This window comes from Camelina sativa, chromosome 19 (assembly GCF_030686135.1).
Source record: "Camelina sativa cultivar CO46 ecotype springtype chromosome 19, ASM3068613v1".
Lineage (NCBI taxonomy): Eukaryota > Viridiplantae > Streptophyta > Magnoliopsida > Brassicales > Brassicaceae > Camelina > Camelina sativa.
Genome location: NC_141898.1, coordinates 448,911 through 472,624, shown reverse-complemented (window position 1 = coordinate 472,624; position 23,714 = coordinate 448,911). Strand labels below are relative to the sequence as shown.

General features: G+C 35.7%; 7 protein-coding genes across 11 annotated transcripts; 2 read left to right on the top strand and 5 right to left on the bottom strand.

Annotated features, from left to right (window-relative positions):
- Positions 1-25: 25 nt before the first annotated feature.
- LOC104763854 (V-type proton ATPase subunit G1-like) lies at positions 26-3,037 on the bottom strand. 2 transcript variants are annotated; one of them, XM_010487245.3, is made up of 4 exons: positions 1,417-3,037; positions 835-933; positions 575-675; positions 26-478 (listed from the first exon to the last, which is right to left on the bottom strand). In XM_010487245.3, exons 2-4 carry the CDS (start codon positions 920-922, stop codon positions 335-337), a joined length of 333 nt encoding a protein of 110 aa, XP_010485547.1. In that variant the 5' UTR covers positions 923-933; positions 1,417-3,037; the 3' UTR covers positions 26-334. The 2 variants fall into 2 exon arrangements, with proteins under 2 accessions (XP_010485547.1, XP_087356867.1); XM_087500741.1 differs by having other exon boundaries at positions 1,287-1,428.
- LOC104763855 (uncharacterized) lies at positions 1,914-3,252 on the top strand. Its single transcript, XM_010487246.3, has one exon. The coding sequence runs from the start codon at positions 1,914-1,916 to the stop codon at positions 2,994-2,996; it is 1,083 nt and encodes a 360-aa protein (XP_010485548.1). The 3' UTR covers positions 2,997-3,252.
- Positions 3,253-4,300: 1,048 nt separating this feature from the next.
- Positions 4,301-6,654, bottom strand: LOC104763856 (uncharacterized). 2 transcript variants are annotated; one of them, XM_010487248.3, is made up of 9 exons: positions 6,470-6,654; positions 6,183-6,356; positions 5,923-6,081; positions 5,671-5,736; positions 5,462-5,581; positions 5,114-5,350; positions 4,899-5,006; positions 4,683-4,734; positions 4,301-4,542 (listed from the first exon to the last, which is right to left on the bottom strand). In XM_010487248.3, exons 2-9 carry the CDS (start codon positions 6,291-6,293, stop codon positions 4,511-4,513), a joined length of 885 nt encoding a protein of 294 aa, XP_010485550.1. In that variant the 5' UTR covers positions 6,294-6,356; positions 6,470-6,654; the 3' UTR covers positions 4,301-4,510. The 2 variants fall into 2 exon arrangements, with proteins under 2 accessions (XP_010485550.1, XP_087356858.1); XM_087500732.1 differs by having other exon boundaries at positions 6,493-6,632.
- A 324-nt stretch (positions 6,655-6,978) lies between these two features.
- On the bottom strand, positions 6,979-10,550 carry LOC104763857 (alpha-dioxygenase 1-like). Its single transcript, XM_010487249.2, has 10 exons — positions 10,366-10,550; positions 9,935-10,198; positions 9,437-9,586; positions 9,189-9,322; positions 8,687-8,903; positions 8,410-8,555; positions 8,078-8,305; positions 7,790-7,992; positions 7,453-7,696; positions 6,979-7,364 (listed from the first exon to the last, which is right to left on the bottom strand). The coding sequence occupies exons 1-10, from the start codon at positions 10,471-10,473 to the stop codon at positions 7,139-7,141; spliced, it is 1,920 nt and encodes a 639-aa protein (XP_010485551.2). The 5' UTR covers positions 10,474-10,550; the 3' UTR covers positions 6,979-7,138.
- Positions 10,551-11,646: 1,096 nt separating this feature from the next.
- LOC104763858 (mediator of RNA polymerase II transcription subunit 11) lies at positions 11,647-13,877 on the bottom strand. 2 transcript variants are annotated; one of them, XM_010487250.2, is made up of 4 exons: positions 13,490-13,877; positions 12,969-13,038; positions 12,742-12,858; positions 11,647-12,069 (listed from the first exon to the last, which is right to left on the bottom strand). In XM_010487250.2, exons 2-4 carry the CDS (start codon positions 13,020-13,022, stop codon positions 11,893-11,895), a joined length of 348 nt encoding a protein of 115 aa, XP_010485552.1. In that variant the 5' UTR covers positions 13,023-13,038; positions 13,490-13,877; the 3' UTR covers positions 11,647-11,892. The 2 variants fall into 2 exon arrangements, with proteins under 2 accessions (XP_010485552.1, XP_019096289.1); XM_019240744.2 differs by lacking the exon at positions 12,969-13,038 and having other exon boundaries at positions 13,490-13,624.
- A 1,543-nt stretch (positions 13,878-15,420) lies between these two features.
- On the bottom strand, positions 15,421-16,790 carry LOC104767298 (transcription factor WER-like). 2 transcript variants are annotated; one of them, XM_087500736.1, is made up of 3 exons: positions 16,441-16,790; positions 16,035-16,164; positions 15,421-15,919 (listed from the first exon to the last, which is right to left on the bottom strand). In XM_087500736.1, the coding sequence occupies exons 1-3, from the start codon at positions 16,577-16,579 to the stop codon at positions 15,577-15,579; spliced, it is 612 nt and encodes a 203-aa protein (XP_087356862.1). In that variant the 5' UTR covers positions 16,580-16,790; the 3' UTR covers positions 15,421-15,576. The 2 variants fall into 2 exon arrangements, with proteins under 2 accessions (XP_087356862.1, XP_087356863.1); XM_087500737.1 differs by having other exon boundaries at positions 15,463-15,919; positions 16,035-16,156; positions 16,441-16,623.
- A 2,990-nt stretch (positions 16,791-19,780) lies between these two features.
- Positions 19,781-22,592, top strand: LOC104774199 (serine/threonine-protein kinase 54-like). The gene is made up of 5 exons (XM_087500729.1): positions 19,781-20,485; positions 21,039-21,160; positions 21,423-21,619; positions 21,706-22,015; positions 22,103-22,592. Exons 1-5 carry the CDS (start codon positions 20,095-20,097, stop codon positions 22,307-22,309), a joined length of 1,227 nt encoding a protein of 408 aa, XP_087356855.1. The 5' UTR covers positions 19,781-20,094; the 3' UTR covers positions 22,310-22,592.
- The last annotated feature ends 1,122 nt before the right edge of the window (positions 22,593-23,714 follow it).

Below are 23,714 nucleotides of genomic sequence, written 5' to 3'. Positions count from 1 at the left end.
CTTCTTATTCACAAGCTATATGATATTAAGCCCAAATCCAATTGAGATTTATTGCTTTTTTAAGAGATAATAATAATGAAAATAAATAATCCAATGAGTTCCTCTGCTCTCTCAGCTTATTACAGATTAGGCACAGATATATGAATACAAACGAGGAGACAGAGAAAGAGAGAATATATAGCAATCATCATATGAGATGAGTCTCTGAAAGACACCACAAGAGAGGGAGAGAGAGAGAGAGAGAGAAGCAGATACTCAAAAATTGACTCCCACTTTTTTTCACCATCATACACAAACCATATTTTTTATACTTGGGTTTTAAAAAGTCTCATCATCAGTTCTTCACAGTAGTGACGTGTTTGAGAAGCATTTCCACAACGTCTTTGGAAATCCTGGATGCTTCGTTCTTCAACTCCTCGATTTTGGTATCAGTCTCTTGCTCCAGCCTCTTCACATTCGCACCAGAGTCTCCACTAGTCTGTTTTCAAAAACCATAAATAATACTTTTAGAGAAAAGCAAATTGTAGATTTGCCTAAAGAATAATGACATTCTTTTTTTTTTAAATTCTTTTACCTCCTCGAGTTTCCTCTGGAAGTCTTGTTCTGTTTTAGCTTTGTATTCGGCAATCTCTTTCTCAGCCTCTTCCTTGGCTTGCTTCAGTCTTGCCATTTTTGCTGCAACCAAGAAACACACACACATGATGAATATCAATTTTCAAATACATTTATATATATAATCAAGCATTATGCTCCCCAATTCTAAAGGTACACTTAAAACAAGCAGCCCGATCAAGGCAACACTTTTGGTATATTGTAAGAGTTTCAGATAATTACCGGTTCTTGCAGCATTGACAATGTGTTGAGCTTCTTGCTCAGCAGCAAGCAACTGCTGGATACCACCTTGACCTCTGCTGGAATCCATCTTCTTTTATCCTACACACACAAAATTTGAACTTCACCATTAGAGTCAAAAACATAACAATAAATTTGGAGAGACCTAAACATTGATCTAACTGATCACTACGATCATATGAATTATGAGACTGACTAAGTTACATATACAGTCCTTGTTTCGGTAAAATTTCGTTGGATTGGAGCGAGCACAACAGGTTGGGATAGAGAGAAACATAATAAATAATTAACTCAGTAAATTCAAAGCAGATCTGTTAAAATCTAGCAATCCATAACTCAGAACCAAAACAAGACTCGGAATCAAATTAGATCTAAGAGCCCAAAAAGAGCAGTGAGGATTCGAATTTTAGTTGATCTAAAAAAACAAACCCAACTCTAAAGTGAGTAGCAGCAATCCTAACACGTAAAAATCCACAGTCGAAATTCCAAATCCTCTCCAGAAACGTCTAAGACATTTTTGACTTCCGATAGAAAGAAGTAGAGAGAAGAAGAAGACGCGCATACCTTTCGCTCGTTGTTTCCACGGAGGAGAGAGAGAGAGAGATATCAAATCGGAGAGCAAATCTATTAACAACAAACACGTCTATCTCCTTCCTTCCTATACACAGTAGTGGGCCCACGTTGTGTTAAAGCCCACGTTTATAGTGGGTCTTATCTCCAAGAAAAAGCCCAAATTCATGTTTAGACACGTGGAGATATACAACGCCTCGTAATAATACCATAGCAAAAAAACATAAATAAATTAAATTAAAAAAAAGCCCTTCCATCTTATAATATTATTAAATTTAATAATAATAATTAAGAAGGGGGTATTATTATTTCTCTCTCTCTCTGTAAGACAGAGTCTATAGCAGCAGCAGGCAGCTCATTCTTTCTTCCTTCCTTCCTTCCTTTTGGGGCTAAACTCATCGGAAACAAATATTCCTGACAGACAGACAAACAAACAAACAAACCCTAAAGTTATTTTAAATTTTGGATGCTCCTTTGATTTTGATTTCTCGATGGAGATGGAGAACCATCGCCCGGGAGGAGGAGGAGGCGGAGGTTTCACCTACATGGGCCGCAAATTCAGCGATTTAAGTGTCAACGACTCCTCCTCCGCTTTCAGCGATTGTAACAGCGACAGATCCGGCGAGTTTCCCACTGCTTCCTCCGAGGGCCGTCGTCTCCTTCTCTCCTGCTCCTCTGACAATTCCGATGATCTCATCTCTCATCTCGTTTCGCTTCTCGATTCCTCCTCCTCCTCCGATGACCAGAGGAAGCAGGCTGCTATGGAGATCAGGCTCTTATCCAAGAACAAACCTGAGAACCGGATCAAAATCGCCAAAGCCGGCGCCATCAAGCCTCTGATCTCTCTCATCTCCTCTTCCGATCTTCAGCTCCAGGAGTACGGCGTCACCGCGATCTTGAACCTCTCTCTCTGCGACGAGAACAAAGACCTCATCGCTTCTTCCGGTGCTATTAAGCCCCTCGTCAGGGCTTTGAAAATGGGAACCCCCACGGCTAAAGAGAACGCCGCCTGTGCTCTCCTCCGTCTATCCCAGGTCGAGGACAACAAAGTCGCCATCGGAAGATCCGGAGCCATCCCTCTCCTCGTGAACCTTCTGGAAACGGGAGGTTTCAGAGCGAAGAAGGACGCGTCCACGGCTCTCTACTCGCTCTGCTCGGCCAAAGAGAACAAAATCAGAGCCGTGCAATCTGGGATTATGAAGCCGCTGGTGGAACTGATGGCGGATTTCGGATCCAACATGGTGGATAAATCGGCGTTTGTGATGAGTCTGTTGATGTCGGTGCCGGAATCGAAGCCGGCGATTGTGGAAGAAGGAGGAGTTCCGGTGCTGGTGGAGATCGTTGAGGCGGGGACGCAGAGACAGAAAGAGATGGCTGTGTCGATACTGCTTCAGCTCTGTGAGGAGAGTGTTGTGTATCGAACCATGGTGGCTCGGGAAGGAGCGATACCTCCGCTAGTGGCTCTGTCTCAGGCAGGAACAAGTCGAGCTAAGCAAAAGGCTGAGGCGTTGATTGAGCTTCTAAGGCAACCAAGATCCATTAGTAATGGTGGAAGATCTTCTTCTCAACTCTGAAATGTGAGCAGGCCCTCTTTTTTTTTTTTTTCTTTAGACATTTTCTTCTTCTTCTTCTTGCCTTTTGTTTTATCTTTTTTTACACTCTCTTTTTTTCTTTCTTTTTACTGTTAATGCGAAGATACAAACAATCAAGTAAAAAAAAAAATGTAAATAGTTTAAATGTAGAAAATTAGTGGGTTTGTAATCTTACATATATCTTGAGTTTGGCTTCTTCTTTTGTGATCCAATTCGTTAAGTTGTGTTTGGTTTTTAACAACTTCTCTCACATTGTTACTTACTTATTTACCCGTCCATGTGGTAGAAAGAATCTATAAATAGTGCCTTGAATTACATAATGTATTTGGAAATTATTGAACTAGAATGTAATAAGAAAAGGATTTTTTTTTTTTTAAGGAAAGAAACATAGACATGTTTTTAGCCAATTCTTAACTTAGAGAACAGGTGACTAAAGGCTCCATCCAACATAGAGAGGTCAGAACATGTTATTGTCAACACATAGCATTGGTACAGACTACAGAGCAAATTAGCTATGGAAGCTGACAGGACTAGATAAGTAGCTTCAAGCAATGCAGCAAAAAATACACATGGAGGTTGCTCTACCATTCGTAATCCAATGTTAAAAGTGGACCATCTATCAAATGTAAACATGGAGCGACCAACAAAACGGACGTATATACATTGGGGTTTGCGATGATCTCGTTTTTGTTGTTCAAGACGATCAGCAGTGGGATTGGATGAAGCACATGACGGCCATGAGGAAACAGAGGCTACCAAAAAGGGACATCCATGTTATTTTTGAATCCAACAGAGACGGGAAGACTAAAACAAGTTGAACCCTTTAATAAAGGCGATTTCCCCTTTTCTTCTTCCTCTGGAATCGGAGAAAGCGAGGGAGAATATATCAGAAAGATGTGTGTTTTAAGAGCCTTTTTACATACCCGGTCAAGTGTCGATTTTTTTTGTTTTATAGCAGCAAGGATATAAGAATATGCTTGTGTTTATCTTTTGCCTTTTCTAGGTAGGTGTAGGACTCCTCTCTCTATATATCCAAGTACGATTCAGAATGAGTTTATTCTACAAGTAGTTGGAACGTTTGTAAAATAGTTTGTGCGCGAAATGTAGAATTAGTGCCATTAGTGGGTTTGTAAAATGTAAATTTATCTAGAGTCAAAGCCCTTTTACTTTTTAGTCATCCATTTTGTAATTTTCGGTTTGGTTTTTAACAGTTTTCACATGGCTCTAACTTGGGTAACAAAAAGACAACATTCTTGTTTGGAAACCCAAAAAGAAAATAGAAACAATAATATAAAACGTATTCTTAGAAATTTAACTTGGCGAACAAGTGACTGATATTTCAACAAGCTGGGGGACAGAATAAAAGAGAGAAGAGAACATGTTCCACCATGTTCATCTTCATGTTCATGTTTATCCCAACACACAGCATGTTTAAAGACACGACCCCAGAAACATGAAAACAGGAATACTAAACTATTCATATATAGTAATCTCTCCTAGCCGCCTGGAATCACCATCGTTTGACCCTCTAGACGGATACGCATTGACAAACAAACAAACATTCAAACCGGGTTAGCTTGATGGGTATGGATTTCTATCAAGAGTCAGTTTAAATACAAACAAAAAATTCAAATTCATATTAACTTTAAAGATCTTAAACGAACTCACCTGCCAGACCAATCGCACAGTTAGCTTGATTATCAGCATCAGAATTGAGTTCCTACAAAGCAGACAACTTACAATTAATGGTCATTATCATATCATATTACCTTAACATCGAATCAAAAAATATTCAATTGTTGTTCGCAATAAAACTCTTAAAACCAAACATGATTGAAGATCTACAAATCAGCAGCTAAACCAAAAAGGGTTTGGTGGGCTTACCCTGTCAATGTGTTCGATATGGAATGTTTTAAACTTGCTCTTGAGCTCCTTTGCCTGTTTGCACAGCTCAGCCATCTTCGGATGTTTGGTTTTCCATGCATCTTGAACCTGTTCCATTGACGAATCCAAGTCATCAAAAAACAATTAAGGAGGTTCTATCATGAATGATCCAAACAATATAAAAAAAAAACAAATTGGCTGAATTCTATCTGGACCTGCATACAGACAAGCATTGAGTCTCCTTGGACGCGCACATTTTTAAACCCTTTGTCGAGAGCAGACTTCAAACCAAGAATCAGAGCACGATACTCTGCAACGTTGTTTGTGGCAATGCCAACACCCTCCCGTAGATAGAAGAGGACACTTTTATCTGAAGCACGGAGAACAGCTCCTGCACCAGCTTTTCCTGGGTTTCCTTTAGAAGCACCATCAAACTCAATGGAACATGAATCCTGAGGGAAAACGATGGACTACAAATTAAGAAGATGCAAAAAGAAAACCCCAGCATATGACTGAAATATATATATATATATATATATATATTTTTTGTTGGGTGTTATTACAATTTGAAGTATAGGTTGCCGAGTCAAGAGACTGGAAGGAACCCGATGAACCATGTCATTTTGTATCTTAAGATGCTTTTGCGCAGGACTCGGGGAAAATGAACCCGATTCATTGCTTCCCTGAAAGAGTAGAGGCACAAGAATTTTCATCATTATCTTCAAGAAAGATATGAATTGTGTCTATAGCTGACCAGATTCACAGATTTTACCATTGCCTGCAATCTCTTAGCTGGGGAAGGTTTGTTGGAAGTGCCTCCTTGGCAGGAAGATGGTTGCTGAAATGCAAAATCGAAAGTTCAGAACATAAATTTAGAAAATTAATAAGAACTCAACTGGAATAATCTTAGATTACACAAGGTAAATGTTCCTGGATAGTATGATATCTGCACTAAGATCATTCTGTCTTTTTCAGTCTCTCATAGAAGAATGTTAACTCAGATCAACAAGATTGTGAATCAAACCTGAACAGGACAAGGAATGAGTTTTCCAAAAGCATCATCTTTGACATAAGATGCATTGATAGAAAAGAGAGCGTTCTTAATTCCACACGAAGATAACAAGTCCTCTGCTCCTTTTGGCCAACCATATCCTTTGTACACACTCATTGCAGGATCTGACACCTGAAACAAAAACAAAAACAAAAAAATCAATGTAAGTCCTAATAATGCAGAGATATCAAGTTCAACAGCAGTGAATAAGATAGAAGAAACAGAGAACTTACAGATGATCCAGCTTGTTCTTGGCACTCGCTCAAGCTTCGATACACACCAATGATGTCTCCTTTACGAACGATGTAAAACGCATCTTTTTCATCCTCCATCGTGGAACCCATAAACCAATTTAACACTACCTATAATATCTCTAAATTCCAATCACAAACCCTAAAATCCCAAATCTGCAGGAATCAAAACAAAACCCCGAGTTAGCGAAATCACATTAAAAAAAAAAAAAAAAAAAAAAAAAAAAAAAAAAAACCCTAAAACCAAGTCAAACGAACAAAGAACAAACCCAGAAAGCAAATCAACAGAGACCCAGAATCCGAACAGCTAACGCGCATCTAACGAGAGAGATTTCACCGGAAGTTTTTTCGAATTTCAAAACTCTGCTCATGATCGTACGCATATGCTTGAGACTGAGAGTGCTGCTGCGATGGAACTGAGCAAGAAGAAAGGACAAATATGTAGATGGGCTTCGGCGGGAATTAAAGCCCAATATTTTATTAGGGTTCGTAGATTTGGGATACTTGTGTTGTGTCGTTCGTTGTCATACGATCAAAACTACTTGCCGTTTTAGTGTCATACTCTAATTTACCTTTTTCTTTGCCGGTTTGATAATTATAATCTTCTCAAAAATAGGTCTATGAACATAATCTTCTCAATGATAAAAATTTGTTGTGTGGTTTATATATAAAAATAGGTCTATATGAAAATTAGATAAAATTAATTTGAACTTAACTTGATTTCAATCTCAAATAATGAAACTTAAAATGGTATGAGAAATTATATTACATCTACTACTTAATAACAAACACCTTATTGATATATGAATGTTTTTCTTTATATAGTACATGAATGATGTCAAATAACTTACAATAACACACAGCTCACAACCAACAAAATACCAATAAACAAATCAAATTCATTCAAAGTGCATAGATCACACATTAATTAGAATGATCTAAGAAGGAATTCGGAGATATAGAGGGACTGGATTTTTGGTAACGGGTGGTGAATCCCATACTGAAAATGCACTTTCGGAGTTCATCCATTTATCGGTCATTTCAGGATAATGACGATCAAACACATCCTTGAGACTCTCTGTAGTATTCACCCATTTAAGCCCCTTCTTTGTATAGATTGTTTCATTGAAATCGCTTGTGAAAAATCTATCGGCTTCTAATCGCCTGTTTGAATTAGTAGTCTTACATTCAGCTTTTCTATTCTAGTATATATATTTTGGTTTGAAAAAATTATAGCAACCATATAACATACCTTGTGGCCATGAGGAGGAAAATGTAAAAAGCAGTCTCACTGATAGCGAAACCTTTGATCTTCTTCTCTGCCATAAGTCCCACGAGAAGATCAAGCTCCTCCACTTCACCATTGTACACGTCATCCAGTACTTCAATAGCTCCCTCATCGTCGGTTAGATCTTCCCACTTGGTTATCGGAATCATAAACATTGCTCTCCTGAAATCGTTGTACCGTGGGACATTTCTCTCCCTGTCCCTATCAACTAAAATAATCGACGACGAATCCACTAATCAAGTGAGAATTCAAGTTAGACAACAATGAATGGCTGAGAGATCAGATTGACTTAGTGACTTACTCTCTAAAGCAGCTAAGTCGACGTGGTCCGGACGTTCTTGGCCGTTGGGGTCTTGGGGAACAATGTCTCTAAACCACATTGGATAATTCATCAGTTCGAGGGCACCACTTGCTTGGTGACCCATTGAGACCATTAGCTTAGTGAATCCAATCTGAGACATGGTTTCTTCTCCCTTGAGACCAATCAAATGTATCATAGAAATCCTAAACCCAAAGAAATAAAACCATTTAAAAACTTTTTGGAAACTTCAAAATAGGAAAAAGAGATGTTTTATATGTAGAGTTATACTCTTTAGTCAACGGTAGAGATTTATTAGTTCCGGGTACATCGTCAATGTCACGCATCTGGAGTTGATCAGGTAAGAGAGAGTGCATTCGATAGACGCTAGTGAAATCTTCGGTTAGAGAGTAAGGGACTCCATGATTTTTAGTTTTTTTCGTACCCACGACACCTCCCAAGATCGAATTGCCTGCATGTCCGAAAGAATCTTTAAACTTCTTTCCTAGTACTCCATACCTATAAAATCACAAAATATATATATATTAAAAAAGTGTTAGATTGCACCATGTGTACGTAACGTGATCAATTATGAATGATAAAATAAATGTGTTATTGATTACCAGTTTGCTCGCATTCCAGCAAGTAAAGTGTCGGTTTTGAGAAGCTGCACTGTCCAATCTATGGTGTGAATCTTAGCTATCACCGCTGAGGTCACTAGCCTCGCGTGCCGGTACAAATCTTCGTCTTCCAAATCCTTATCCTCATCCTATATATTTTAAATATAAGTTTTCAAACTGGATTAGTTTTTTTCTTTTAGGGTATATCATGCATGTACAACAGTCAAAAATATTCAGATTTCGTAATTTATATTAAAAAAAAAACAAATATTAATTGAACCTTGAGGGCGTCGCATACGGCGTTGTGCTCTTTGATGAAGAGAGCTTGCAAAGCGGAGACGCCAACCCAACTGTTACGAATGTCGCCGGAGATGGCTATGCCGTCGTTGTCATGGAGAAGGAGACCCGTCTCCTCCGATATCTTTAATTTCCCATCTTTGTATGTTCTCACTCTATCCATTGTTTTCGAGTTGCTTCCATAGATGACACTCGAATCCCTAATTTTATTTATTTTTCTCTGAATTATTTGCAGTCCTCATACATATACATACATGATTAAACGTATTTTGTATGCATGGATGTGTGTTTACGTCGTCCATATATATATATATATCATCTCTAGATATAATGCTAAATGTTAATTTAAAACGAGTTAAAATTTATAACCGAACGAAACCTAATAAAATCAATTAAACTTTTCTAAACTTAAATGATCCTTCACACATTCTAGTGATCCTTCACACATTTTAGTGATTTATATAAGGTTAGACTAAAATGATTACCACCAAGGTGTACGGATATTTTGCGAACCAGTCTTGATTTCGAAGAAACCGGTAGGGACTTCCTTTGTCTTGAAGAACCTAAAGGAGCTCAACGGACACTTGTTCGCTACTTCTTTTGGAGCCACAAGCTCGATCTAAGTAAACCAATATTTAACCGGAGTAAACCAAATTGAATCAATTGAATTGTTTCTAAAAAACATATATATGACGTACGTAAATGGATGAAATTGAAAAATTAAAAGACGAACTTGGTGAGTGTCTTCAAGATGATCAATCCAATCATGGATCATGAATTGTATCCAAGAAGCTGCAATCATATTGAATTGTTTTCCTGTGTCGATAAACTTTCTCCTTCCTAATAATTTCGTCGCCACCACCATGGGGTCTGGCCTCAGTAACTTCAAAAATAATATATCACAAAAAAAAACAGGCTTAATTTATTTTCTTTGAATATTTCAAAATTTGCTAAAATGATAAAACGTGTTTAAATATTTAAAACTTCTCAATAAATTACTGTTTGATATCAAATTAACAATGTTAGCATAACATAAAGTCATTAATTACCCAATTTGAATTGGTTTGCTTAGTTTCGTTTTTTCATCCAAAGACATGTAAAGCATTTTTTTTTCTCTAAATCAAAAATGATTTTGATAAATTACCGAAGTCTAATTGATTCATTTTAGATTATATTCTTTGATTATCAAATTGATTGATTTAAAATCCAACACACATATGTACGTAATTACCTTTGTTTTCTGATCGACAGGAGGACAATTTCTTCCGAAAAAAGTATTTTGACTGCCGACGCCTTCATTAAACGGATCATTGAATTTTCCGTCAGCAGTCCGGTACGGAAAATTAGCAGGATCAAACCGTCTTCCAACCGGAGTTTGACCGACGTTGAGAAGATTGTATTCTTGGTGAAGATGTCTACGTGCTTCAAGATAGGCTAAACCCAAGAAAACCGGAAGCTTATGCCATGGAACCATCTTATCCACTGCATGGACGATCTGCACCGCCATGTAAACGTTAGTTTATGATAATAGAGCTAGTAACAGAAGTGTTGTGTGGAAAAAAATAAAAAATAAAAAGAACGCATCGATAACAACTTCAATTCATTCCATTCCAATGAGAAAAAGTGTGGATGTGCTTCTACGTACAAAGATCAATTACTTACAAGAAGTAGAAAACGATCGAGGAGGGACATTCTTGCGTAAATCTCATGGAAGTCTTTGTGGATGAATTTAAGTATAATGGAAGAGATTAGAGAAGTAATTACTTTCATCCTGTTGGGTTTTTTTGGGGGTTATCGTAGAAAGAGTAGTCACAAGATAAATGTTTGAATAGAGTTGCGAGGGTTGTAAGAAAACCTTGGTGTTAGTTGTCTATTTATAAGCATAAACCATGAAAAAGAGAAGATTGTTCAAATATGTACACTACTTAATCAAATTGAGTTTATTTTTTTCTTCCCAAATATATGTATTCTTAGTGTCAATTATTTTCTTGTTAGTATAATTTTGAAAATATGTTAGTTGTCTATTTAGAAGCATAAACCATGAAGGAAAAAAAAGAGACGACTAGTATTCAAAATGTATACACTAATTAAAATCAAATGGAAGTTTATTTTATTCTTCCTAAATATATGTATTCTTAGTGTCAATTATTTTCGTGTTATTATAATTTCGAAAGTGCGACTCATTAACCTTTTATCATTGTGATTTATCAGCCATCAGCCATCATGAAGCAAGATACGTGTTTTTATTACCTTCAACCTAGATTTATACAAAAAAATAATATATATTCTTGACAAGTGTGAGTCTATTATATTCGAATAGATTAATTATCTCCTAAGAAAATCTTAACAATCACATGAAGGGGCCGGCCGGCCGGGTTCCAAAACGAAAGGGCGATGACGTGAAGTCAAAGTGGACCAAATGCCTGAAAATTATCTTCATCATTATAATCACATATTTGTTTGATAAAGATATTTCATTTTAGATACTAGAATTTTACGAATAGAGACGGCCTGATTATAATGATGAGACATGTAATATGAATATATGATCTAGAAACAAACATAATGTTGGCTCTTTTGTTTGCAGAATGTGAATTGTGTATTCAAAGCAGACATGTCCGACTTTTCGAATAATGTCCTATTTTTGATTTGATCATAATTTTTTCTTTTTTTAAACAACATGGCAGAGTAATATTTTTTTTATTAAAATTCAAAAAAGGTTGGCCAGCGCGTGACATTCAGATACCCCAATCTTATCGCGTAATCTCAGTACGGGAACTTGTCGTCTGGTTTGCTCGAAATTTTAATGAGTAACTCAACAGATCGTACCGGAATTTACGAATGGTTCGCATGAACCACGTTAGTTCTATCACATGTAACCGGATATTTCAGCTGTTGATGCTATCACATTATATTGCATTCAATTATGTTGTTAACTCAAAGTGTTCCCAACTTTTTTTGATCGATACAGCATAAAATACATTTAACTGCAATAAAATTGGTCCGGTTCTCTCTTGCTAATTCATTGCAGATATTCTAACCAAATACACCTTTTTTTTCTTTTTTTTTACAATGGTTTAGCATAATTCTTCAAGTAAGCCTTTTGCGAATATCAATCCCAAGGAAGACAGAGACAACTTGTAAAATCCCACAAACATGAGAGAAAAAAATCTGCCTAGAGTTGCGAACTCAATCAGAAGAAATATACCGGTCAGCAGTTTGTTTCAGATCATCAAGCTGCGTGAGAACATATTCAAGCTTCTGGAAGCAGATCTCATTAGCTATTCTAGCGTTGTAATCGCATTTCTCAAAGGGACGGTACTCGCAAGCGCTTTTGATCTCTTCCCTTAGTGTCACTTGAATATCCTGCAAGTTTTCATATTGTATTATGGATTGGCGATACATTATATGTACAGTCCAAGATAAAGAAGTTCATGGATCAGACAATGAAGCTGAAAGATTCAAAATTTATTCAAGACAGAAAACCCAAAATCAAAACTCCAGAGGAAAAGAAAAGCCTTTTACTTGTTCATGGAATGTAATGATCTCTAAAATCTAGATTTGTGTCAAATGAGAGCCCAAATGTTCTTTGAACGGTGAGGTGTATTATGAAATATGAAAATAAAAACAGGAAAGGAATACAAACATAGAGGCTGTGAGACATGAAACCATATATGTTCACTAGACAAAGAAGAAAAAGTACATTAACCGCAAAACGAAATGCAGTGGCAGTCATGAAGACTAAAGCCCAGAATCAAAATCATAAAGATATCCCTTAACTTTGATCAGGCAATGTAAAGAACCCTAATATAGACTTGTGTCAAATTGCCCAAATGAACAACACTCAAAAAAGGAAGGCAAATATGGTGAGAGAGCAGAAAGAATACTAATCTAGACTTGTGTCAATGAGCCCAAACGTTCTTCTATAAGCTAGTTTTATCAAAACACTATAATCCATCAGAAGTTCATCACTCATAAAACCATAAGGTAAAGCCATAAATGGGAGTGAAGAAGAAGAGACTGGAGTCAGTAAGAAACCTTCATAGATTGCATAAACTCTCGGCAATGGCTGTTGACGAACTCTTTCTTGGGTCCAGAAGGGCTCGCGAGCTCTTCCATCACTCCTCCAGCTAGTTCCAATACCTTAACAACTCTCTGCGGGAAACAAAGAAAACGCATACACATTCTCACATCACATAATCAATCAATCAATCAAAATCTCTCTGAGGAAAGAAATAAGTCATAGATTGTTCCGAAATTTTCACATTCTCGACATTCTGGAGTCGCTGCAACGAAGTGTTCTGCGTCTGCGGATCCATCCACACGATTACGAAACTGAATTTATATATCAATCACAATTTACGTCAAACCCATTCATACACATACACTAAATATATATATATTATACTCAAATCATCACCACCAAGACATGTCAGCACACGAATTATAAATATATATATATGAGTGTGTGTGTGAACATTCAAAAAAAGGAGATAGAGCAAAAAAAAAAAAAAAACATGATTGGATCTATCTTATCTATACTCAGACCTCAATTTTAAGCGTTTATTCGACAAAAATCACCATAGACCATCAAACATCACAATGCTTAAATCGTACATAAGTTCTGAAAGGGAGCCCAAGTTAAAAAATTAACAAGATCAAAAAGGGAATTCGAAATCGGAGATCCTCCAAATATTTTAACTCTTTTCCCACAGATGTACAATTCCATTCATATGAACTGAGCTAGGAACCCAGAAACAACAACAGAGAAGAACGAGACACGAACCTGGTAACGGAGTAATCTTCTTCCTTTGAAGTCTTCAAAACCCAGATCTGCTACTGCTGGAGAGCGAGCGAGCGAGAGAAACCGAAAGAGAGGCGAGCTTGTGTTGTGTCTTCCTTATTACCGATTCTACGCCTGCTTCCGGGAATGACAACAGTGCCCCTACTTACTACCAGCAATTTACTTAATTGACCTTGAAAGCCTGTTAATTAAATTGGTCGATGAAGAGATTAGTGAGAGAATACAGAAATTATGGGCCATCGTATATATGGTATTGGGCCTTCAATATGATTCATGGAGAAAACAGCATAATTAAGCTTCCTCTGGGGATAAACACACTTCATAGTTCATACCAAACATATCGATAGATTAGAGATGGTAAGCGGTGCGTATGTATGTCGGCATTGATCATTTGCTAAAAAGACCAAGAAAGGTGATGTTTTGAAAAATGTTGTTTATTGGTCTTATGTATTTAAAATAACTTTATCTGGAGACTGGAGTTGTATATATAGAAAGGTAGCACAAGTTTAAATGTCAGATTTAAACCAAACATTTTTTTTTGTTTTGTTTTGATTTAAACCAAACATTAACCTATAATACTAATATAAGAGTCAAAATGATATTGTAAAATAAAGATAACAAAAGTATAACTTTTTTTAAAGTAATATTTGGTCTTTTTAAATACTTACTTGGAGCCTATATAATTTATGTCGTGTAGAAAGGCACCATAACATTAATTAGTACTCTAATGAGTCTAATCTTCAAATGTTCGTGAATAACTAAGCATTAACATATTTTATGTCAATAATATATCATAGTTAATTAACCCTTTTAGTATGTATTCAGGAACTTTACTGGATTTCAATTTCGTAATGAAGATCATAATAAATAAACATGTATATATGTATATATATACCTTACATATTTTCATTTTTCAATATATATATATATATAATGCATTATGCTAGTTGGCATATGTCAAATTTTAACAAAATGTTCAGAAAACGTAATATATCGATCGAGAGTTTTTGTTTGTTTGTGTGTAAACAATCGATCAAGAGTTGGTTGCATGAGGATTAGAAATAACAAATAATTTGATGCAAAAATTAACGAAAAAAGAACCGTGCAGAGGTGTCGCTATCTTATTTCGTTGATGATATGAAAGGAAAAAACATTCATGGATTGATGTTTTTTTGTAGCTGAGAATGAGAATATTTGCATTATTCTGTCGTCTTTGGCAACTTACAAACTTCGCTTAGAAAAGTTTCATAAATGAAAATGAAATAATATTTTTTCCCCATGTAGAAGACACTAGACAGTGTTATCTGTTCCTTTTCTCCTTTGTAGGTCCATGCATTGAGGCAAAAGTACCCAACATTTCTATTCATAAATTTTTTATACTACTTCTATTCTATTTAAAAAATTTATATTTAAAAAAACTATATTTTAAAAAATAAAAGACCTAAAATTAAATGTTAGTATTGGAAGAAAATAATTTTAATTAAAAGATCAAAGGTTCTTATTTTTAAAATAATACACAATTAATTCAAAAAAAAAAAACCAAACAGTTCGTAAGAGAAACGTTTTTTGGTGGACAAGACTTCTGATAGTTTTCCTAGTTCTAACGCTTATAGTTAGTTACCATCGTTTGCTGATTTACCTTTTTTGAGCTCTGTCTTTGAAGCCCTCCCATGTCCTAGTAGTACTGGCTACTGCTTTTTTATTTATTATTTTTGTGTATTTCATTAATATAAAAACATTTAGGAAAAGACCTCGAAAACCTTTTTGTTTTGATACGTGAACTGTATCAGGGAGTAAAAAAAAATTAAAAAATTAATTAATTAAATTAAACTAAGGGGACAGTGTGAATGGTAATTAATTGTCACACGTTTTAATAAGTTACAGAAAATATTATTATTTTATATTCGTACTGCGTTTATGACTCTGGCTTATTATTATTGCTTTGTCTCAGTAACTTCCGAGTGTGCATGTCCTTTCGTTTATGACCACCACAAAAAATTACATAATGTAGAAAAGAGAAAATAATTTTGAAAAAGTAGATAAAATGCAGCCAATAAAACAAAAAAACATTAATAACATTGTCCATCAATGAAATCCATCATGTAGGTGAGTGTGTTAGGCTCAAAAGCATCCTCATGATGACCCCAAAGCGACGAACTCGCTTGATGGAGAAGGCCAAGACCTTCGCTCATAAGCAATCTCTCATCTCCGAGAATGCTTTTATTATCAAATTTCACATTCAATAATCTTTCTTCGGATGCATCTGTCATATTCCCCAAATTGTTCATCTGATTGCTGATCGATTTGATTGTTTGATTTTCTGTTCCAATTTTTTTACTTAGATGTGTATTCCAATAGTTCTTCACTTGATTGTCCGTTCGACCTGGAACTCTTTTAGCTATCAAAGACCACCTGTACATATATATACACATCAAGTAGCTAGTAGTTATATACAACTAATCGAAAGTGTGCGACGTCTTTTTTATTATTTTTTATAAGAGAACCTATAATTTATATCGATCTTTACCTATTACCAAGCAACTTGTGGAGTCTAATGATCAGATCTTCTTCTTGGTCAGTGAAATGGCCTCTCTTCACGTTTGGACTAAGATAGTTCATCCATCTCAATCTACAGCTCTTTCCACATCTCTTCAAACCTATTCCATTATTCAAATGCTTTTTAAAATAAACGTCTCGAGCCTGTAAAAGTCTAAAGGCATCTCCATATTTTTCCAATTATTCCCCCAACACAAAGGAAGCTAATTAACAATATGAATCTATGTGATCATATATGTGACTTCTTAACTTAATTAAGCTCTTTTTGAAATGGGAAGTCAAAAGCTCAAAACTTCATCTTAGTTAAACCCCATAGTTTCAATTTTACCATCAAGAAAAATGGAGAGAGAGAGAGAGAGAGAGAGAGAGAGAGAGACCAGTCTTTTTGGCAATGCGGTTCCAGTGGCCTTTGCCCTGGGCTTTGACATAATCCATGAGGATCTTGTCCTCCTCAACTGTCCACAAACCTTTCTTATACTCTTGGTTTCCTTCTTCTCCACTTATCTTTTTTCTCATTCTACTCGTTTCTTTCGGTGAAGAGAGTCAGAGAGACAAAATGGTTGGGGGGGGGGAGGAGAGAAATTATATGATAGACTATCGAGATTAGCTCTTTATATATACAAGAGTAGAGCTACTCAGCTACATCTATGGAGTGCCGCCAAAGCTAGCTCTTATAATAACATTGTCATTGATATATATGTTATACAAATTTAATTGAGCTGTTTTTTTAATAGTTTTACTAGCAACAATTCAAAATTGAACTATTTATAAAGAGATCAGAGAGGGAGAAAGAACGGACGTCTTATCACATATTCACATGCTTCACTTTTTTTTTTTTTTTTAAGTTGGTTTTGATATTTCTTTTGACGTCTCTTTTTTCCTATAGATAAACATTTTTTAGGCAAAATATAACGCAAATTCATATTTTCGTAAAAAAAATCCTAAATTTTTATTTCTGGGTATTTAACATTTAGTTCTTTTAATGCAGCTGGAACGGATCTTCTTGGCAAAATAATATGGAACCGCATAGGATGGTCTAGAGGGACACAAATAGATCACGTGAGTATTAAAAAGATTCGCCTTCGATTACTAATTTGGCATCGAAGTTTCATGTGTCAGACCAATAGTTATCATATCTCAACTGAAAAGGTAAGTGGCATAAAATTTAGTGACATGATTACGATGAGATTAGATGTTTATATCTGGTTTGACTATCTTGGGATTATAAAGAAATTATTGTTTAAAATTAAAATTATTTTTTACAAAAACTAATCTATGAAATTTTGGGCCACATAACAATAATCAATAGATATACATAATTTCTTTCTGCCTTCCATCACATATATACATATTCAAGCATGCAAACGTATACTTTGTAAATTTCTCCTCCCACAGACTTGTAATCTCTTTAAGAAAAAAAAAACTTCCCATTTATTTAGACAGATAAATTAAGCATAGATATTTTGCACAATTTAAAATTTCGACAAGGAAAAGTTGTTCATTAACATTGGGAGTTGAGACGATAAAAGAGTAATAATTCTCTGTCACCATTAAATACTTGTAAATAACTCCATGTTTTTCCTACACAAAATCGGTACGTATGATCTTGTTTATTTATTATGAACAAGTAGTACGCGACTCCAAACCATATACTTATATATATATATATATATATATACTTTTTTTTTTAATATATAAGATACAGATTATAAGCATATATTTTGGTGGTTAACGTTAAGCATACGTATCCGTAAGGGCTTGTGTTGGTACATCTTTTGGAGTGTTCTCTGTGCTTTTCCTATACGATGATACATATAAAATAAAGGGCTTCTTTGCAGTTTAGTTTCCACAAATTCACAGCCACAATAAGGCCCAAACTCCTTACCCATGATATAATGGTTCATTCGCGTGATGCAACAATCAAAAGCTGAGATAACAAGAACAAAAAAGTAGTCCAAGACCAAGAGATTCTGGAGCGGTCGTTGTTACGCTCATATCTTTTCTGGTTAGTTTCTTGGGACTTAACCCCCTGAGTGTTTGCTTTTAAAAAAAAAACCCGCTGAGTTTTTTTTTTTTTTTTTTTTAAAACGCTGAGCATCTTTGTTCGTGCGACGAGCGGACGAAAGCAACAATCGGAATAAATTAAGTTCGATAGTTGTATATGAACTCGTCGTGGAACAAGTCCCTACATTATTTAGAGCGATAATTGGGTTTCTGAAGTTAGAATAATTAGGTTTGCAAAAGGTTATTTGATGAAAAAAGGTTTTAAAATATAGTATATGCATGGTACATAACTAATGACCCGTATACAACAAATGTACGCACGCACTGCTGACTGCACAGTGCATATACTATTGTTCGTTCTCGGTTTTGGCCTTTTGGGTCACATGAACTGAGTCGGTCAAAGATTTCACGTGCGTGTCGATGAAAATCTGCAGCCACTTCTCCTTTTATCCGAAACAACAACTTTCATGCTTAACTCAACTATGCCAATATATATATATATATATATATATATTTTTTTTTTAAATATATGCCAATATTTATACAACGATTTACTAAAATAGGAACAAAGCTTTTTGAAGTTTTTGTTCGGTCGTTTTCTTACCCTGCCACTACTTTACTTGTGACAGTCTAATCTTCTTTTTCTTTTTCTTTTTAAATTTTTTTTCCCTGACGAAAAAGAGAATTAACATCAATTGTCATATTCCCTTTTGATATATTTTTTTATAATTTTATTAACAAAAAACATTTATTATAGTTTGTGTAATGAATTGAAAAGGTTTATATATACTTTTATTCAGTTGTTATATATGGGGTGCACAGACCAACTTTCTATTAAGCATACACTCTCGGACAGAAACAAACTTTTTTGTTTGTTTGTTCAAACTATATGCCGACTGAAAATATTATTAACTAAAGTTTCTTATTGTGGCATTCATAATTGGCATGAAGATGATGTCAGTACACTTTGGTTTTTGGTCCAATAATTACATTCCCATCATATCCTACTTATTGACCTTGTTAACTAATAGTACTCCTGGGTTAGCATATATACTCCAGAAGTTCAAACACGACAGACAAAAATAATATAATCTATGCCGAGATTGTAGATATGTAGTTCGTTAGCTTATATATAAAAATGGTACCAAGTGGGACCAAATAACCAATAATCGGATGAACATCTATACCTATATAAACTAGGATAGCTACATAATTTAGTTTGAGGTTCTCACATATATGCATATATAGAAATTGACATTTGAAGAATATGTCCATATTTAATATTTAAATAACGAAGTAGTATAGAATTAAGCCAAATAAACTAATTAGAATGAAGAAGAAAAAATAATGTTGAAAATGACATATTAAACCCACAAAACGAAAAGGTAGCAAAGTGACCAGGAATCCCATGATTTCTTGAACTATATTATATTCACTCATTGTTTTAATAAACACCTTATATTTGATGCTACAATTTTCTAATCAAATTGTTATGTTTTTCAAAATAGTATGTTAAGTGTATATATTATTAAACTTGAACTATTGTTTTTTCCCATATAGTATAATTTTTCAATATTTGACAAATGTAGATCACAAAATTGTATTGGGTTTGGAACAAATTATTATCCAAAAGAGAGTTGTGAGAAGTGGAGCCGACACACGCCGATCCCTAGCCCCTTAAGGGACACCCCATGTGGTCACGTGTAAACGTTTGTTTGTCTTAATAGAAAGTTTAATTTTGAAGTATTCGGGAGAGAAATCTCATCACATAGAAGATAGAAGCGAGAGTTAGCCTCTTCTTTAGTTGTTTGTTGCAATAAACACAAACACAACTTCCCCATTTTCTGCTTTTTTGTTCAACTCTTACACACTCCAATCACAATTCTCAAACCATACATAAAACAATAAAAGTAATCTCAAGCAAAGAAAAAAAAAGAAGAAGATGGTGATGAAAACTCCAATTTAGTAAAGGGAAAAAGAAAAACCATTTCGAATATATTGAAACGGTTTTGGTTTATCCAGAGGAAATGAAGGAGAAGGCGGAGAGTGGCGGGGGAGTAGGATACGTGAGAGCAGATCAGATAGACTTAAAGAGTCTGGACGAGCAGCTGCAGAGACACTTAAGCAGAACATGGACGATGGAGAAGAGGAAGAGTTTGAGTGATGGCGAAGACAACGTAAATAATACCCGACATAACCAGAACAGCTTCGGACATCGACAGCTTGTGTTTCAGAGACCGCTTCTTGGTGGTGGATATAGCAACAACAACAACAACGACATAATTAGGTCGACGGAGGTTGGGAGGTCAAGAAGAGAGTGGGAGATTGATCCTTCTAAGCTTATCGTAAAAAGTGTGATTGCTCGAGGTACTTTTGGTACAGTTCACCGTGGAATCTACGATGGTCAAGATGTCGCCGGTACAAATCTCTCTTTCTCTCTCTCTCACATCATTCATAACTTTTTTGTTTTCTTTGTACAAATAGTGTGTTTTAGATATATATACGTACGTAGAACGTACCCTTTTGGTCAAATAATTTAGGGAAGAATAGAAACTTACTTTCCGGAAAAAGAAGTAAAAAAAACTTGAAATTTGTTGAAAACTATTTTTTAATCTAGGTGTCTTAATAGGTGATCAAGTAAACAAGCATGCATTAGCAGTGTAATGAGGAATTTATAATTCACTTAAGTTTTGCTACCCTGCGAAATGCCGGCTGATTTATATTCCGTAATTTAGTGATTAAAGTTAAGACACTAACAAAAACATGTTTTTTTTTTTAATATATATTCAGTTCTTAGTGTAATATTAACAAGTAACAACACAAATTTGACCTTACGTCAAAATATTATTTTTAAAAAGATATTTCATATAAGTAATTTTTTTTCCTTCAAATATTTGGATGTACGTATTCAGTTGAATCTTTTTCCTATGTAACTCATGATTCATGTGTGAAAAATATTGTTATAAAACAGTGAAACTACTAGACTGGGGAGAAGAGGGTCACAGGTCAGACGCAGAGATAGCTTCGCTTAGAGCTGCTTTCACTCAAGAAGTAGCTGTTTGGCATAAGCTTGACCACCCCAATGTTACCAAGGTACACTAAAATTCACTCTTATATATCTGTGAATTCTTGAACCGCAATCAATTTAAGCTTAACCGATTAACCGAAACATAATTGAGTTGTGAACTTGTGATATCCAAAAAATACTCACATGTATGTATGGATATGTGTAGGTAGGTGTACGTTTATGTCTGTTTTTAATACAAATGTTACGTCTTTTTTGAGCATTAAATAAAAGATGTCATGTGTTTCTGGTGTATTAATTTTGTCTGGTGGAAAAAACAAAAAAAAAAAGTTCATAGGAGCGGCGATGGGGACATCGGAGATGAGCATACAGACGGAAAACGGACACATGGGAATGCCGAGTAACGTATGCTGCGTTGTGGTTGAGTATTGCCCAGGCGGCGCACTCAATTCATTCCTCATCAAAACTCGCCGCCGCAAACTCGCCTTCAAAGTCGTTATCCAACTCTCCCTTGATCTTGCTCGCGGGTACATTATCGGTTCATCAATTTCTTCCGGTATAACCCGGTTTATGTGTATCAATAACTCAATCTATATGTTAATGTTGTAATTAGGTTGAGTTACTTGCACTCTCAGAAGATTGTGCATAGAGACGTGAAAACGGAGAACATGCTTTTGGACAAGTCACGCACCTTAAAGATTGCAGATTTCGGTGTGGCTCGCCTCGAGGCCTCCAACCCTAACGACATGACCGGTGAGACCGGAACCTTGGGCTACATGGCTCCCGAGGTGTTAAATGGGAGTCCCTACAACAGAAAGTGCGATGTGTATAGCTTCGGGATATGTCTATGGGAGATTTACTGCTGCGACATGCCTTATCCTGACCTCAGCTTCTCCGAAGTCACCTCCGCCGTCGTCCGCCAGGTTTTCCAAAATAACCTTTTTCCGTAGTTAATTATTTATGATTACGTTAAGGAGTATATGTAGACATTTATGTTTTTGAACAATTAGAATCTGAGACCGGAGATACCTAGATGTTGCCCAAGCTCGTTGGCAAACGTGATGAAGAGGTGTTGGGATGCAAATCCTGAAAAGCGGCCAGAGATGGACGAAGTGGTGGCGATGTTGGAGGCTATTGATACTACTAAAGGCGGAGGAATGATACCTCCTGACCAACAACAAGGCTGTTTCTGTTTCCGCAGACACCGAGGCCCATGAAGTATAACGTTTCCATTATTATTAGTATCATCATCAACTCTTACTATTTTGGAAGTAGAGAGATTATATTTATAAAATTTGATTGTGGGGGGTTATTAAAAATGTTTTATTTAGTTGGTGTTTGATTCATAGGATGAATGTCGCGTATCTATTTCAAACGATCATCCTATACACACAAAACCTATTTCTTGCTCTTTGCTTGTTTTATAGTTTGTCAATATGTATATTGGTTTACAATGTATTAAACCTGACCATAAATTATAAAGCATTAATTCCACCAAAATATTAAAGGGACTACATCAATTCTTTTTTTTCTTTTTTTTTTTTTTAAAAAAACTGATATAAATTCAGACTTTTCTTCATAGGAAAAAGTTATGCACCTTTAACTTTCTCTCACAAAATTTAAATAAACAGAGTACATTATACATGAACCGAGAAAAGGGGAAAATGAAGAGGAGTTAACCGGCGATTTTGTAACTGGGATTAGCGAGATTCTCTAAACCGGAGACAACTTGAATGGATTCAATAACATCACCGACTTTAAGATCAGCTAGAAAGTCTTCGTTATCAGTAACGTAACCAAAGACTGCGTAACGACCATCCAAGATGTTGGAATTGCTTGGTGTCAGCTCACTCTCTTTAAGCAGCCAGAACACATGGCTTGATCCCGAGTCATTCTCAAACTCCTGTTCATATGTATGTATGTATAAGTACACCAACTTAATAAACTATGGAAAGGAAGAAGAAGAAAGGACTCACTTCTCTTGCCATAGCCATTGTCCCAAACGCGTTGAAAGGAAGCATAACCTGAGCCTTGTAGAGACCCAGTTCCTGTTCACCAACACCAATAACCAAACAAACAGTTTAAAATCGATGTTGATAACTATAATAAGTCTCTCACAAGGAGAGATTTTTGGAGGTTTACTTCAAGAGTTGAGCCGTAGAAAGGCGTTTTCTATCCAATCACCATAATCTCAAGAGGAACTGTCTAAAGAAGGAGCTTAGCGGCTCTTTAGGTAAGAAACATTTCTCTCTTTATTTCCTTAACTTGATAGGTTACATCACTTGTTCTTTTATAGTCATTACTGTCCTAGGGTTTTCTCTAGAGACACATCATCAATATAATCATTAGTCACATGAATCCAAACACAGAAATCTGTTCTGCAGTTGTATTGGCTCCGTACGGTCCATCCTTCCTTTTGCTTTGTTGACTGTTTTGTTTGTGTGCATAGGTGGAGTTAGCCGTTGGAACCTTGTAGAAGATGGAACCGAAGTGGGCTTCTCTCTGTTGGACTAATTTGAGGAAGCCTTGTTGGTCTTAGCGTTAATGGGCTCTTTAATGGGTTTGTGGGAGACAGAGCCCATTAACCCTTTTGTTCCTTCATTCTTCGAAGACACCTTTCCA